Below are 14,846 nucleotides of genomic sequence, written 5' to 3'. Positions count from 1 at the left end.
AATTGGTAGATCAAACCACTGCAGCCTGATATTTTATTGGGGAATCAAAATAATCGTATCATTTTACTTTTTTTTATTTTTTTATTTAAAAATCTGGGGTGCATTTGAATACAGCATTATTACTCAGATACCCCAAAATAAAATCAAGTGAAATCAAGCACTTTCAGAAGTAACCTGTAATAAACAAAGTACATCTTTGTCATAGCATAAACACCAATGTTTACACTGTTTTTCAATGTTTCCATGCAATGCATGTAAGGCAGCTATTGCTCTACACCTACAATTAATTTTGTGTCAAGAGATGAGCGTTTTCTACTGGTAACGAACTGCAACGAAGTATAAATCAGATTTTTACTTTTGTATTGAATGTCTGTTTTACAATATATTTACCACTAAAAACAAACAAAAAAACAACACTTTTCTGCTAAATTCAGCAACTGCACAGTTCTTGTTAAATAGTGTAAGATAAAGAGCAGAGAAATCTTTTGTTTTTTGAACAATAACAATATTTGTTGCTGATCTGTTGCTAAGAGATGAGTGAGTTTACTGGTAATCAATGCCACAAAATAAACTTCGGATTTTTACTATTGCAAAATGCACCAACGGTAAATGTCTTGTATCTAATCAGGTAAGTATTATTTCGAAAGAACTTATGTTTTATAAACTATAAAACTTGTTATTAATTTGGTGTTAAGAGATAAGCGGGTTTTCTACTGTTAACGAACTGCCACGAAGTATAAATGGAGATTTTTACTTTTGTGTTGAATGTTTGTTTAATAAATATATTTACCACTAATGACAACAAAAAAAAAACTTTTCTGCAAAATTCACAAAATTCATTCTTGTTAGTGTAAAATAAGTAATATTTCCAAAGAGCAGAAGAAATCTTATGTTTTTTGATCAATAAGAATTTTTGTTGCTAATATGTTAATCTGTTGCTAAGTGATGATCGCATTTTCTGGTAACCAAGTTCACAAAGTAAACATCTGATTTTCACTTTTGCAAAATTTACGAACTGTAAATGTCTTGTGTCCAAGCAGATAAGCAGTATTTTGAAAGAGCTCGTGTTTTATAAACAATATTACTTATTATTAATTTGGTGTTAAGAGATAAGAGAAAACGAACTGCATTGAGATTTTTACTTTTGTGTTGAATGTGTGTTTTGTGTTATATTTACCACTAATGACAAAAAGAATTAACTTTTCTGCAAAATTCACCAACTGCACAATTCTTGTTAAGGTAAAATAAGTAGCATTGCAAAACAGCAGAATAAATCTTATGTTTTTTTTAACAATAACAATTTTTGTTGCTAATCAGTTGCTAAGAGATGAGTGTGTTTACTGGTAACCAAGTGCCACGAAATAAACAATACTTCGTGGCACTTTTTACTTTTTACTTTTATTTTTGCAAAAGTAAAAATCAGAAAGCAGTGCACAAATATTATCACAAACATTGCTAATGTAACTACTGCTCACATTAACAGTAGCCTTTTTCCTAAAATTATTTTGTTTATTTATTAACCATGTTTAGCACACTGTATGGAGGAAGTTATTGTAAGACAACATGCTAGTTATAGCCCACATGCCACTGGCTGCATTTAGGCAAATATCACCATTTTGACTAATTTCAGCTTATACACTAATTTTAATATACTGAATGGAGTAAATCCATGTTACTCTGCATGCTTGTGACTCTCTACATGCTATTTAGTACATTGTAGCTTACTTTAGCATTGAGACTAATTTTTAGCATCAGAGTGCTGGGTTCCAACTGACAGGCACACTTTGGCAGGCCCCGTTTAAATTTCTTCAGAAATTTTGTAGTTATAACGAACTGTTCTTGATATTGCCTAATGTTTTGTGATAACTAGTATAGTCTACAGAGCAAAGACAGAAATATTTACAGAGAGAGATGTTCAAGCAGAATCATTGCAAAGGCAGAAATGAGAAAAAAACACTATTTATCTTAAACTCCTAAGAATTGGCTTTAACTCTTTTGAGTTAAAGGAATTCTGTTAAAAAGCAGAAGCACCCGCTTTAAAAGCAGCCTTAAAATGTTCCTTTCTGTGAGCACCCTATGTATCATCTGATATTATTCGGACAAGTTCAGATCTGATATCACTTGCCTTGTTAAATTTCCTGTTCCCAAGTTCTCCGACGGGGCCCAGATAACGAGTCAAATTTCTAAGTTTTGAAATGTTATCAGAAAGGTAGAAAGTTTGCAAATTATTTTTCTTACACTTTACAGTTATGCAGCAGTTTTTGCGTTGATCTGTAGTAATCATCTTTGTTGTAAAATGTCTTGAAATTTGTGGCTGCAGCATTGCAAATGCTAGAAATAGTTATGGGATGTGAGCACTTCTGCACATCATGGTGCTTGTTGGAGAGCCCTAAATATTATATGTTCATGTTATTTCCCTCAGTTACTCAACATATACTGTTACTGAAACTCACAGTTTCAGTGTTGGGGTCACATTGTATTTGGGAAATGTTTGATAGTTGTGCACATAAGAAAAAAATAATGTAGTTTACTGCTGGGTGAAACACTAGTTAAAATCAAACCTACTTGAAGATACTCAGACAAAGATTATGTATACATATTTATAACAAATCCCTTTTCACCCCCCGCAGGTGGACTCTTTCATCCTCTGAGCTCGGGTCCTCTCCCAGAAGCCTGGGAGCCGCAGTATCTTGGCTGTGCCTAGAACTGCACATTTCTGTACTGAGATGTCTGATGCTGTTCCTGGGATCCTGTTTTAGCCACTGCTCCAGTTTGGAGGTGACTGCCCCGAGGGGCCCTGCGCTCCTCGGTCCTGTAAACGCAGAGTGAATCCTAGCAACCTGCGGCCTCTTTGCTGGGAGTACCGGACGCCAGCTGATGGTGTAGACCCGCCGATTTCTGCCAGGTTCGATTTGGTAAATGCCAGATCACTGACAAGTAAAACTTTGATCATTAGGGATTTTTTTCCCTCTCATCGATTGAATGCTTTATTTGTAACAGAATAATGGACAAGTGGTTTGGGTGACTCCAGCATTTTTAAAGAACTTGAACCGCAGAACTGCGGCTATTTTAATGCTCCAAGGATGTCGGGGTCCGGTGGAGGAATAGTGACTGTTTTTAAAAGTTGTTTTACTTGTAAGCAGTAAAAAATTACTATTGGGATTAGCTTTGAGATTAGCCTATCTGAACTCAGCAGCTCTCACACTGTGCTGTGTGCGACGGTCTATCAGCCATCATAGTACAACAAAAACTTTATAAATGACTTTTCTGATTTCATGGCTGATATCATGCCAAGGTATGACCGAGTTCTCATTGTTGGTGATTTTAATATTAATGTCTGTCGTCCTTCTTCACCTATGGCTCAGTCATTTCTTAATGTTATCGATTCTTTTAATTTTGTGCAGTCCGTGACTGCTGCTACCCATGAGCATGGTCACACTCTTGATCTGGTTTCATCTTAAGGTCTACCAGTTTTTAATTTAGTGATTGGTGACTCATTATGTATATGCCTGTTTTATTTGAGATAACGCTGTCCTGTGCTAAAGCTAAAGCATGCGCTGCAGCTCGGTTCTGTCATGTTCTTAACCCTTCTACTGCTGGTCAGTTTTCTTCTGTTTTTAATCAATTTATTGGTGTATAAAGTGCCTCATAAATAAAGTTGGTATGGTATTCCAGGCCTTTTCCCGGGTTCCTCTCTGAGGCCCTGGTATTTCTCCAGTTTCTCGTGCTCCTTTTTCCTGATGTTGTAGTCACTTGGTATTGCTACATCCACCACAACGGCTTTCCTCTGTTGATTATCCACCACCACAATGTCCGGTTGAAAATCAACTTCAGAAATTACTTGGTTTTTTATATGTTTAACTTTGACCAAAGACGATGAAATCAGATTCTAAATAAACTTGGGCTTATTTAGAATCAAGGAGGATGAAGATCACTTTGAAACTGTTTTGTTTTAATTTGAAGTGTCGGCATTAGAATCATATGGGTCAACATTAAAATTTTTACTTGTTTATTATAACGTGGGTTATATGAAAATCAAAGAGGATGTGATTATATTAAATTTTAATTAGATTTTCATAGGAGAATGACTTAATATCACCTAAATTACATTTAGGATTTAAATTTACATTTAGGATTTAAATTTGTGTAAAACCTACATTTTCATTAACATAAGCAACGTAAAATGAAATTATTCATAATTATCGTGTTAGGGATGTCTAAGGATTGAAATGCATGCTCTTATTTTGCAGAGAAGAATTTGGGATTAAAATAATTACTTATTTACAGTACTGAAGACGTTCAATGTTCAAGTCTAAAAACGTTCTGGAAGCTTCCCACACTTTCCTGCGCACCGCTGAGCTGAAGCGTTCACTCCAGTAACAAAAATAGTCAAATCCAGTTTACTCAAAATAACGTAGTCTTGTACTTTTCTCAGGCCAAACATGTACATTACTCACAATACTTGAGTTGAATAAACATTTTAGTGAGACTTGAGTAAAGCATACAAGCCTGATTTAAGTAAGAATAGGTAAGCCAAGATACTGCGCAGAACCCTCAAGCTCCCAGGCCTCTGGTAGAGGACCGAGCTCAGAGGATGAGAGAGAAGGGATTTATACACTGACTGACAAATTAAAGACATTTTTCTGTCTAAGAAATACCTAAGAAATAAGCAAAGGTTTTTCATCTTTTCAGTGTTCCTAGCTTAACGAATGTCATGGTATTAATTGAGATTTATATTGTTGTTTTAGAATCTAATTATACCATGTTTTTACATCTCAATGACTCTAAAGGCCAGTCTTCAAATACTTTCTGTTGGTTTAAGTTATAGTAAGGACACATGTGAACTGGCCAGCAGTCCTCTCTTGCCGTTTTTAAAAGATAGTGAGTCTGGCTCATGTCAATTTTTAATGAGTTCATCCTCTGACCTCACTCCACCTCTGCACCAAACTTAATGAAGATAAGTGGTAGATTCTTACTGACAGACAGGCAAGCTGATTGAAGCGAAGCGACTTCTCTGCCAGCGCCTCTCGGACTCGGCAGCGCAGAGCAGGACGTGTGGACACAAAATGAATCCGCAATGAGACCTTGGCTTTGGGTGAGAGGGGGGACGGGGCAGGGACATTATTGTCTGTGACAGCTTGTGGCAAATAAGGAGAAGCTGTGTAAAATAATTTTTTTAAGCTTGTTGATATTAGCTAACAGCTAATGTCTTCCTATTAGCTAACAGCTAACCTGGACCTGAGTGAAGTTGGCCCCTCCACCTTCTTCAAATCAGACAAAATTGGTGTCAAACGTTTGTGCTACGTTTGTGCAGCAACAATTTTCGTTTGTGCCGCTATCATTTTAAAGATATAAAGAAATGTTTCTAGAGGTCATCCAAGGTCAACCAGCCCCCCCACCTTCTTCAAATCAGACAAAATGGGTGTCAATCAACTCGACTACATTTGTGCTGCTTTGGATATTCAGAATGACCTTTAACAATACTAAACAATTCAAGCATAACAAAAACTGAAAAACAAACCCTTTAATTTTTAACTTTTTTTTTTTTTTACAAAATATATTAAAAAAATCAACGTCTGTGTGTATTTCGGTTTTACGAAACAAAACGAGGCCAATTTATGTGTGCAGCTACAACATATAACAATTTAAACATCGATATTCAAACAGTTCTTTATGTTAAACCTTGAGTCAGAGCCTGTGAAAAGTAGAAGCTAATGGAGAAATGGGGAAAATGCACACAAGTATGTCAAAGATCTTACTTTACAGACTTTACCTTTTAGAAATAGATGGCGAATGGAAGAAATTTCACTTTAAAAATATTGTTGGCTCTTATATTGTTGCATCGAAGATTCTATAAATCAGTTTTACTTTTATTAATGTTCGATAATGGGCTTAGCGTGTTATGAATCTAAACAGGATTTAATAATAAAACTCTACATTTTCTTGCTTTTAATTTTTTTTTTTTGTTTTTCACCTCAGATTTTACATCTTGCCTACAATTCTCAATTGAATTTAAGTCTAGACTTTGACTGAGCCCTTCTCACACATGGACATGCGTTGATCTAAGTCATTCCATAATAGCTTTTTTTTGTGACAAATTCTTGACACTCTTCCATAAAAGTCAGATTCACTGTAGAACTTTTATTGCTCAAATGTTCACCGGTCACCATGTGATTAAAGTTAAGGCCCAAAACAGTAATACATATGTAAATATTACAAGTGTGGGGACTGAAAACATACAAGATTTCTTGTGCGTTTTTCAGTCATATTGAGCCGGAATGCTACATAAACATTGAGTGCTGACCTCTAGTGGAAAGGTAATGTAGTACACCACTGATTGCTGGTTTGGGAAACACATTTATATATATAAGTTTTTAGGTTATAAAATACAGCTGTGTGATGATGTAAAAAGGAAATATGACACACAGAAGGCAAAGAAAGAACACCTTGTCAGGCACATAATAAATTATGAATCAGTGGCCACATCTGGCAGCTCAGAAAACAATAAAACACGAGCATCCTAAGAGGCGCATCTGGATGTATTGCGTTAACCAAATATTAAACTCAATAAACATTTTTAAATGTTTGGTTAACATTCTGTTTGAAAACAGTAACCAGTAAATCACGTAATAAATACTAATGCGAACGTACTAAATAAACCAGCCATGAAATATGAGCAAAACAACGATTTACGGGAAAAAAAAAAAAAGAAAGACAGCAGAATTACATCAGATTCATTCAAATGCCTCAAAACAGAATGATTCAGAGTGCTTCGCATGCACAGGCTCCGGGGCCGAGTCCGCCTCGACGACTTGTGCAGATACAATGCAGAACCGCCAGGTCTTTTGCAGACACACATGCCATCAGTCTACAGATTTACATATGTTTTCCACCACTCTGTTGAAGTTGTCTGGTTGATCAGCGTAGACGTGGTGTGAGGCGTCGTCTACCAGCTGCAGAGGGGAACGGTTTGAGGGAAGCAACACAAAATACACAGCTAGTTACCGACCCACAAAGTGCCTTGCTAAAAGTAGTAGTATTAGTTTGAAGTTCCCCTCCCGTCCCATTCTGTCATTTTACAAACCTCAAAATTTTTTGTTTGGGTTTTATGAGATAGACCAAGCTATTCCTTTACTTTTCACAATTTTGCACTACTCTCTCTTGCTTTGTCAAATAAAACCAAAGAAAAACATTGATTTTTGCTGTTGAAACATGCAAAAGCCCAAGGGGGTATGAATAATTTTAGAAGGCCCATCAAGTATTGAGGCTCTCTTGCGTCCACTTACCAGCACTTTGGTGTGGGCTTTGCCCCTAATCTCGGCTACTCTGTCCCCAGATGAGCTTTCCACCCAGGATCTAGCCCCATACAGCATGGTGACGGGCATGGAGGGCGGCAGAAGATGTACTCGCTGCAGCATTGGCCTCTTAGCCCACCCTAGCGTTTCTGACATGGCCCGGAAACCTACCTCCCCACTGGGAGAAGCAGAGGAAACAAAAAAGAAACAGCATTCTTATGCGTTACATTTTTATTTGTGAAAATCGGTGATGGAAACGGGACTTTGCTCGGCCCTACCTTGGAGTCTGTGCATTACAGTGGTAAATGTACTGCGTCATTGTGTCATCGTCAAAGAGATCCTCGAATTTCCTTTTGAAATCGGGGCGGAACCTGTTCACCAAGCCTGGGCCTGAACAAATGAAGTGCAGATAGTGAGATGAGGATGGCGGAACATTTGATGTAACACATAGCAGAGGCAGAATCACATTTCCACATGCGTACCCCATGGGCCTGCAGCTCTGATAACAGCCAGCGGGTTGAAGAGGGAAACAATCGAGACGATTGCTCTTGCCCATCTGGGAATGGTGGGCCTCTTGACCACCTCAGCGCCCTGATCCTCACTCTGCTGGGTCTCTGGTTTGGCTCGCTCAGGGAAACCCCAGGGGTCCACCAAGATAAGGTGAGACACTCTGGAAACATTAAAATAAAGACGCTATGCGGCTGATACGTGCATCAGCTCGTAAGCAGAGAAAGGCAGTAGTGTATCACATTGAATGGTCAGTAGATGGTGCAATTTTACCTAAGTAATTTTACTTAACAGATCCTAGAATTTTTCGCACAGTGATGTTACAACAACGGACTCACGCTCTCTTGCTTGATTGACTGCAAAAGACCTGCAGACAGACTCTGCGGATGGGACCACTGAGGTTTTCAGATTCCCCAGTGAGGCTTGTACTAAATGGCCTCATCACTACTGACCCAAAAGCACAAGAAAAGTCAGCTCCAGTTAGCTCAAAACTACATCAGTAGAATAAAGTAGCATTATGTTAAGGCTTGTGTTCTTTGGGAAACCTGGAACTTTTCAAATCAAGCATGCAGTACGTTGAGGATTCAATCACAAATCAGGAAATCCTTGGAGGAAAATGTCAAGTCATCTGTGAAGAAGGTGAATCTCTGGTGTCGTTAGACCTTCAAGCAGGGCAATCATCAAGGAGCCACTAAGGCTTGATTTCAGCAGAAGATACTAGAAAAAACAGCTTAGTTACCTGACTTGAACTCTTTAAAAATGTATCTGGTGGGATTTGAAAATGGTGGTTGCAGCACCCAACGCCAAGAATGTCAATGAACTGGCAGGCCAGAGCAGTCTAACATTCCCCAGAAACTCTGCTATCTGGCTATTAATCATGTTTGCAGCATGTTGGGACAGTAAAGGGTGCTCCCGTTTATTGCAAACAGCTGATAGTTTCAATATTTTGAGGATAAACTTAATTTACAGTGACGGTTGAATAATTATATGCAACCACAGGCTACATGCACAGTAAGCAAGATGGTAATAGAGGTAAAGCATTTTTGATGAGTACTGATGGAGAACTGCAGTAAAGAGTGCCATGTTAGGAGTCTCCATAGCAACTAATATGCTGCGGGTAGACGCTATTCTCTCTCCTACTATCACAAAGGAAAACATGAAGAGTTTACTTGGACTTTAGATGAAACTGGTGTTTAAAATCAACACGGTAGTGTTTCACCAGATATTCTTCCATGGCTAGCTCAGATAACTAATCAAAGATTCTTCTCTCTGTATGCTGTATTGTGAAATGTTATTAGACAGGTTTAAGGAATGTCCAATTAACACAAACCGTTGTACAAGGTATAGATGGTAAGGATATCATGGACGATTACCTGGAAGGGTACTGAATTGTGTATGAGGTAGCCAGGTAGCCCCCCAAACTGTGCCCCAGGAGGATCATGTTCTCCAGACCAACAGCCTGCCTCCACTGCTCAATGGAGTCCACAAACTGCTCCTCTGCCTTGGCAGCGTCTGACGGGAAGCTAGGCCTCGAACTCCTGCCGAAGCCCAAAAGGTCAAAGGCGTAGACGGTCCGCGAACGGCTCAGGGCGTCCAAGTTCCTGATCCATAGCCCTACCCCTCCTCCAAAGCCATGAACCATCACCAAGGGAGTCTTAGGTGCTGGGCGGGGGGGAAAAAAAAACAGGAACAGGAAGACATGCATCTTCTGTGAGCTGTCTTATTGTAAACTCTTGTAGTTTATGTTTTTACGCCTATTTCCTTCTTGTGAAGGCTATTTAAGAATCTCGTTACCTTGTTCTGCAGATTTGGGAGTCCCCTTGTTGGTAAGAGACAGAGTCCATATGCGGTCCTGGTTTGCGAGGGTCACAAACCTGGCCCATAAATCATTCTTAATACCTGTTGAGAGGAGCAATGAAGCAGTAAACTGCATTTTCTAATCAATACTCAGTGGTTACATAATCAGCCAGCACAGTATCTGTCAACACAGTCTTACAGGCAAGAATCTTAGACTCTGTAGTCTTCAATAGGGACATGGAGGTTGGACACCAGGAGGGCCACCAGCTCCAGAGTGAACTTGACCTAATCAAAGTAAGTGGAAAGAGAAGCATGTAAAGAATGAGGAGAGTGCAGATAGCACAGGAAGCGTTCAGCACATGCTGAATGCAAAATATCAATGCTTAAGGAACAAATACGGGGTTAGTCAATGCTATCACTATTTGCATAGTATGCCCACACACTTAGAGAGAGACAAGAGGGTGGGAGGAGTATTACAGAGAATCACATTTCAAAGCCACCATGCTTTAAAATCATGTTCAAGCCACACACCCATAGCAACGATAAAGTAATATTTAAACAGCTTTGCAAAAGTCTTCTTACCCCTTCTTACCTTTCCCCCCATTTTTCATATTAAATACAATTCCAATGGGTTATATTGAAATTTTATGACAAACCAGCAAAAAAACTAACAATTATTGAGGTGGAAGACAAAGGACTAATTATTTGCAAAGTGTTTTACAAAACAACAATCTGAAAAGTGTGGTCCTTACTCTGCTAGCCCCAAATAAAATTTAGTGAGCAAATGTCATCATGAAGACCAAGGAAGATAAGAAAGTTTAGACTGACAGGACATTTATTGGCAACATTAATCAGATAAGCAACCAGGAGACTCTGGAGGAGGTGCAGAGCTGCATGATTTTTGTCGCAAGACCTTAAAGGAGAACCATTAACTGTCCACTTTACAAAGCTTGCTAATAAGTACATTTACTACATTACAACAAATCTGAGCATCTTCAGTCAGAGGCTTCTTCAGATTCGCTGTAATACAGACTGCTACAAGAGATCTTTCCCGCCAACAGCCATCGCCATCTTCAATAACTCTGAAGAATCTGAATTAATGAGCTACAACATTTAACTTCCCTTTGGGATTAATAAAGTATTTTTTGAATTTGAACTGAATTCGAAGAAGACCGCCGTTGTTAATAGAAAGCCTCAAGAAGCTGGTCAGAATCATCTTCTTTTCCTTCCACTACGTACTACTTTGGGTTAATCTTTCACAGAAAGGGAAAAAACACAACAACTTTGAACAATGTTAAGGGTTTGAATGCTTTGCCAAAGGCAACATGCATGTTCCCATAGTCTGCTACTTCTTATTAGTATTTTATAACAAAGCAGTTCACTATAGGGTTCATCTCACCTGTTTGTTTTAGTCTCTAATCTGAAACAAAGAGTGATGAAACTGAACTGAGGTGATTCATTCATCTCCTTGATGAACCAAACTGATTAAATAAAGGAGTCAGCCATTACCTTTTACCATATCTACTCCACCTTCACCTCTACTTCACTTTCCTAACTTCTGTTGTAAAGATAAAAAAAATTGAGGAAAGGGGAAAGCCAGCAAATAGAGAATGTCAGGTGATGCCATCAGATAATAGAGGAAAAAAATCCGAGGCAAAGGTAAGAGCTGCCACCTGCACCACCAATAAACAAAGGCAGTTCTCTGAGTCACTGCAGATTAGTGTCAATAACCTCTGATCCCGTTTATTCATCAAAAGCTACAGGCTGCTGGTCAAACATGTTTGCTCTGACAATGACTGTTAACTATTAATAATGGAACACCACCCACACGGGAGCTCCAGATTTATAATTTCAACTTTTGTACAACATCAGATCCCTGATAAAAATCCCTGATGTTGTATAACGTCAGCAACTTTTCAGATGATGTAATGTTACAGTAAGCTACATGAATGCGTTCGATGTTTGAAATCCAAACTTGGAAACAGTTTCTACCACCGTGACGCATCACTCTTTTTATTCCTTAGTGACATCAACAGTTGTTTCGATACATCAATTTATTATTGTTTTCCAGAAGTTTACCTAATGTAAGGAATGACGTTAGGCGGAAAGGTGCTGTTAAAGGTAAGGGAAGTTACTCACTCTGTCTCACAGTCGTTCTGGATGGGAGCTGGAGCTGGAGCAGGATCCATTGGCTGTTACATTCAGATCAAACTAAGTCACAGACGATTTATCATGCGTCTTCTATGAAATGACATTAGGACCTGCCGTCTTGTTTGCCTATGTATATATGTTTTGTAACCAGTGCATTCCTACGTCATCTGACCGGGTGCAAAGATCGTCTCTCGAAGCATGCAACGGCAAGCCTTCAAGACATTTTATTGTGTCTCGTATTTACTTGTGTCAAAAGCGTAAATGCCGTTGCGATTAAACATGAATGTAATTAAACACACATTTACCAGTGTTTTTGTTGACCAATAATCCGTTCGGTTACAAAAAAATGGGAAAATGAAAACAATATTAAAAACAACAACTATATAACATATTTTAAATAATGTCATGCTGTTGTTTGTGTCAAAAAAAAGTAGACCAGAGGAAAAAATTATATTTAAAAGACTGTATCTAATCTATCAGCTCATTTAAAGCGCAAGCACACTAGAAATAAATCAACTAAATTGTATATTGAAATGATGTTTGAGTACAACATCGTTTTGTTTCTACCTCTTTGCTCTACGTAGCTAGACAACGTAGAAGACGTAGACCCTAGAATCTCTACGTCATCGCGTCTAAGATATCGTGAGTGGCAAATTTTATTTAAATATACTTCCGGTTTGCTATTCTGTTTTTCTAAAACCTGTTGAAACCCGTCTTGGATCTGTATATAATAATAAAAAAAATATAGCAGATATGTAACAGCAGCAAATGAAAGGCAAATGGAGCACATTCATACAAAAGTAATAAATATAAAAACAAAGAAAAAACACGACAAGACAGGAAGGACAAATAAAAAGGAAAAATACTTTTTATTTTTCAAAACTTTACGCAGCATAAAGTTTTGATGGACTTTGTATTACTTATAAATCTTTGCAATCTTTTGTAGATTTGATGACAGGCATCAATCGCATCACTTGCATTTCGACAAAACTGCCACTCACAATAGGGCGGTTAAGTTGACGTACTAGTTACACAGCCTAAAACGCTCCTTGCTTGTCATGATGAGTTATTCGGAATATATTTGTGTAACACCGAGGCCGCTTCCGGTTGGTGAGGACACGTCACTGATTGAAGTGAAGAAGAGGAGTGTGCTAACCTCAGTCTAGATTTTTTTTTAAATAGAAAAATCATGTCGAACTCAGTCGTGTCTGTTATATCCCGGTTTCTGGAGGAGTACACCACCACGACGCCCAACAAGCTGAAAGTGGTGGACGCTTATCTGCTGTACATCCTGCTAACCGGAGCGATGCAGTTCCTCTACTGTCTCCTCGTTGGAACCTTTCCTTTCAACAGCTTTCTGTCGGGTTTCATCTCCTGCGTGGGCTCTTTTATTCTTGCAGGTAGCTGTTTCTGCAATATTTTTGTGACCTATTCTGGTCACGGAATATACAACACAATACTTCCGCTTATAATGTTCAGGTAGTGTCGTGGCCTCTGTGCATGCTAACTGGCTAACATAGCTAAAACAAACTGCCATCTGTTTTTTGTGTTCAAATTAAACTATTTTAGGTCGTTGAAAGAATACAGAAAGTTACGCGTACAAATAACATTTTATTGGTTATTTACCTTGCTATATTTGTATAGCAAGGTGTATGATGTATATTAAATTAGTACATCAAAGTAGTCAACGTAGTACTTTACACATAAAATGTTAGTTTTAGACAAACTGCTGAACACTATATGAGTGATCAGGAATACGATGGTAAATAGTGTGTACTTGTATAGTGCTTTATGTAGTCCAGAGACCTCCGAGGCGTTTTACACTACTGCACTAAAATACTACATTTATTCACCCATTTATACACACCACTGATGGCGGTAAGCTAAGCTGTAGCCACAACTACTGTTTAGCCTGCCCTCAAAAGACTAACAGAAGGAAGGAAGGAAGCCACACAGCCAGCATGAATAGGTGGTAGAAATGTCTTGTCCAAAGACACAAACCACCAGTTGCAGGACAAACTCCTGAGCCATTGTCATCCCTAATTGAAATAAAAGAAAAATGAAAATATCCTGTATTGTCCCAACAGTAGGAATATTGATATATTAAATGTACATCCATGTCAAAAAGCAAGAAAATAAAAGTAGGTTCTCAAACAAGTTCTTAACATTTCAGGCCTCATATTTAAAGGAAGTTCATTCCACAGACTGTATATGTAGGTGCAGATCTCAGTCATCTACTGGGAGTGAGTGCAGAGTTAGAGACCACCCACCATATATGTGACTAACAGGCTCTCACTGCAGCGTGCCAATTAAAAAAAGTGATGCTGCAGCAATTTGGACCAACTCCAATGTACAAATCTGTGACATCCCAATACCAACATAAAGACCAAAAATGATTAAATGGTGGCAAGGATAACCTTTTTAAGACGACTGAGTAAAAGAAATCCTTTCTGTCCTTAATTGGAAAAAGTTAGATTACACTACAACATTTTTCTGTTGGTTAAAGTTTAAACCATTGGTCAGAATCATTTGTTTTCTGGTCTAAGGTCAGAATGGTGCAGACTTCCAATATATGACTTAAGTGCTATACACAGCTTAACATCTTCTAAAAACTTAAGGCTTGGAAGGGAGAACTGACATCACGTTTTAGTTGTAGGTAAGCTTTTTCATTTTTATTTTTTATTTAGTCCCATAGCAGTAAATTGCCACACTTCTTAAATGTTGTAACTGTAATTTAGCAAAAGCAGAAAAAGCAGGACCAATAACAAAGGACACCAGAGGAAAGGGTAACTTTTGAAGATAGCCACCCATCTTAACAGTAAGAGTTAAACTGTAAAAAAGATTTCGGTCATGACCGTTTTGATCCTGCAGTCCTAACTGTGCCCTTCAAACCAGAAATGGTAGCAAGAGGGTTATTCCTCAACTTTAACAAAAAATAAAGGAAATTGTAAACCAATATACTCAATACTTTTTTGCACAGTACTAAAAAATGTTTTGCATTATTGCAGCCTAAGCCTGACCAGGTTCATGTACTCTTGCTGCCCAACGAGCCGACCGAGCAGGTTGCTGCTGAAGTGGCCCTTGACACAGTTTAGC

The 14,846-nt window shown here is 38.3% G+C and overlaps 2 protein-coding genes across 5 annotated transcripts in view; one reads left to right on the top strand and one right to left on the bottom strand.

Moving 5' to 3' along the window:
* Positions 1 to 6,121: 6,121 nt before the first annotated feature.
* Positions 6,122 to 14,846, bottom strand: part of abhd4 (abhydrolase domain containing 4, N-acyl phospholipase B) — an 18,851-nt gene continuing 10,126 nt past the window's right edge. Inside the window, exons 1-10 of one of the 4 annotated variants that reach the window (XM_081597774.1) lie at positions 11,739 to 11,920; positions 11,109 to 11,157; positions 10,999 to 11,019; positions 9,799 to 9,884; positions 9,597 to 9,701; positions 9,176 to 9,464; positions 7,778 to 7,965; positions 7,574 to 7,685; positions 7,287 to 7,473; positions 6,122 to 6,953 (exon numbers count right to left, since the gene is read on the bottom strand). In XM_081597774.1, coding sequence (XP_081453900.1) covers positions 6,864 to 6,953; positions 7,287 to 7,473; positions 7,574 to 7,685; positions 7,778 to 7,965; positions 9,176 to 9,464; positions 9,597 to 9,701; positions 9,799 to 9,838 — 1,011 coding nt within the window. In that variant the 5' untranslated portion in view covers positions 9,839 to 9,884; positions 10,999 to 11,019; positions 11,109 to 11,157; positions 11,739 to 11,920 and the 3' untranslated portion in view covers positions 6,122 to 6,863. Of the gene's footprint in view, positions 6,954 to 7,286; positions 7,474 to 7,573; positions 7,686 to 7,777; positions 7,966 to 9,175; positions 9,465 to 9,596; positions 9,702 to 9,798; positions 9,885 to 10,998; positions 11,020 to 11,108; positions 11,158 to 11,738; positions 11,922 to 14,846 lie in introns of those variants that run through there. The other 3 variants (XM_008433010.3, XM_008433011.3, XM_008433012.3) reach the window with 3 other exon arrangements.
* Positions 12,838 to 14,846, top strand: part of dad1 (defender against cell death 1) — a 3,120-nt gene continuing 1,111 nt past the window's right edge. Inside the window, exon 1 of the mRNA XM_081597775.1 lies at positions 12,838 to 13,150. Within this exon, the coding sequence (XP_081453901.1) occupies positions 12,940 to 13,150 (211 nt within the window). The 5' untranslated portion in view covers positions 12,838 to 12,939. The remainder of the gene's footprint in view (positions 13,151 to 14,846) is intronic.

This window comes from Poecilia reticulata, chromosome 17 (genome assembly GCF_904066995.2).
Source record: "Poecilia reticulata chromosome 17, P_reticulata-male-v2, whole genome shotgun sequence".
NCBI lineage: Eukaryota > Metazoa > Chordata > Actinopteri > Cyprinodontiformes > Poeciliidae > Poecilia > Poecilia reticulata.
Note: the sequence above shows the minus strand (reverse complement) of the source record. Positions and strands in the feature narration are given on the sequence as shown.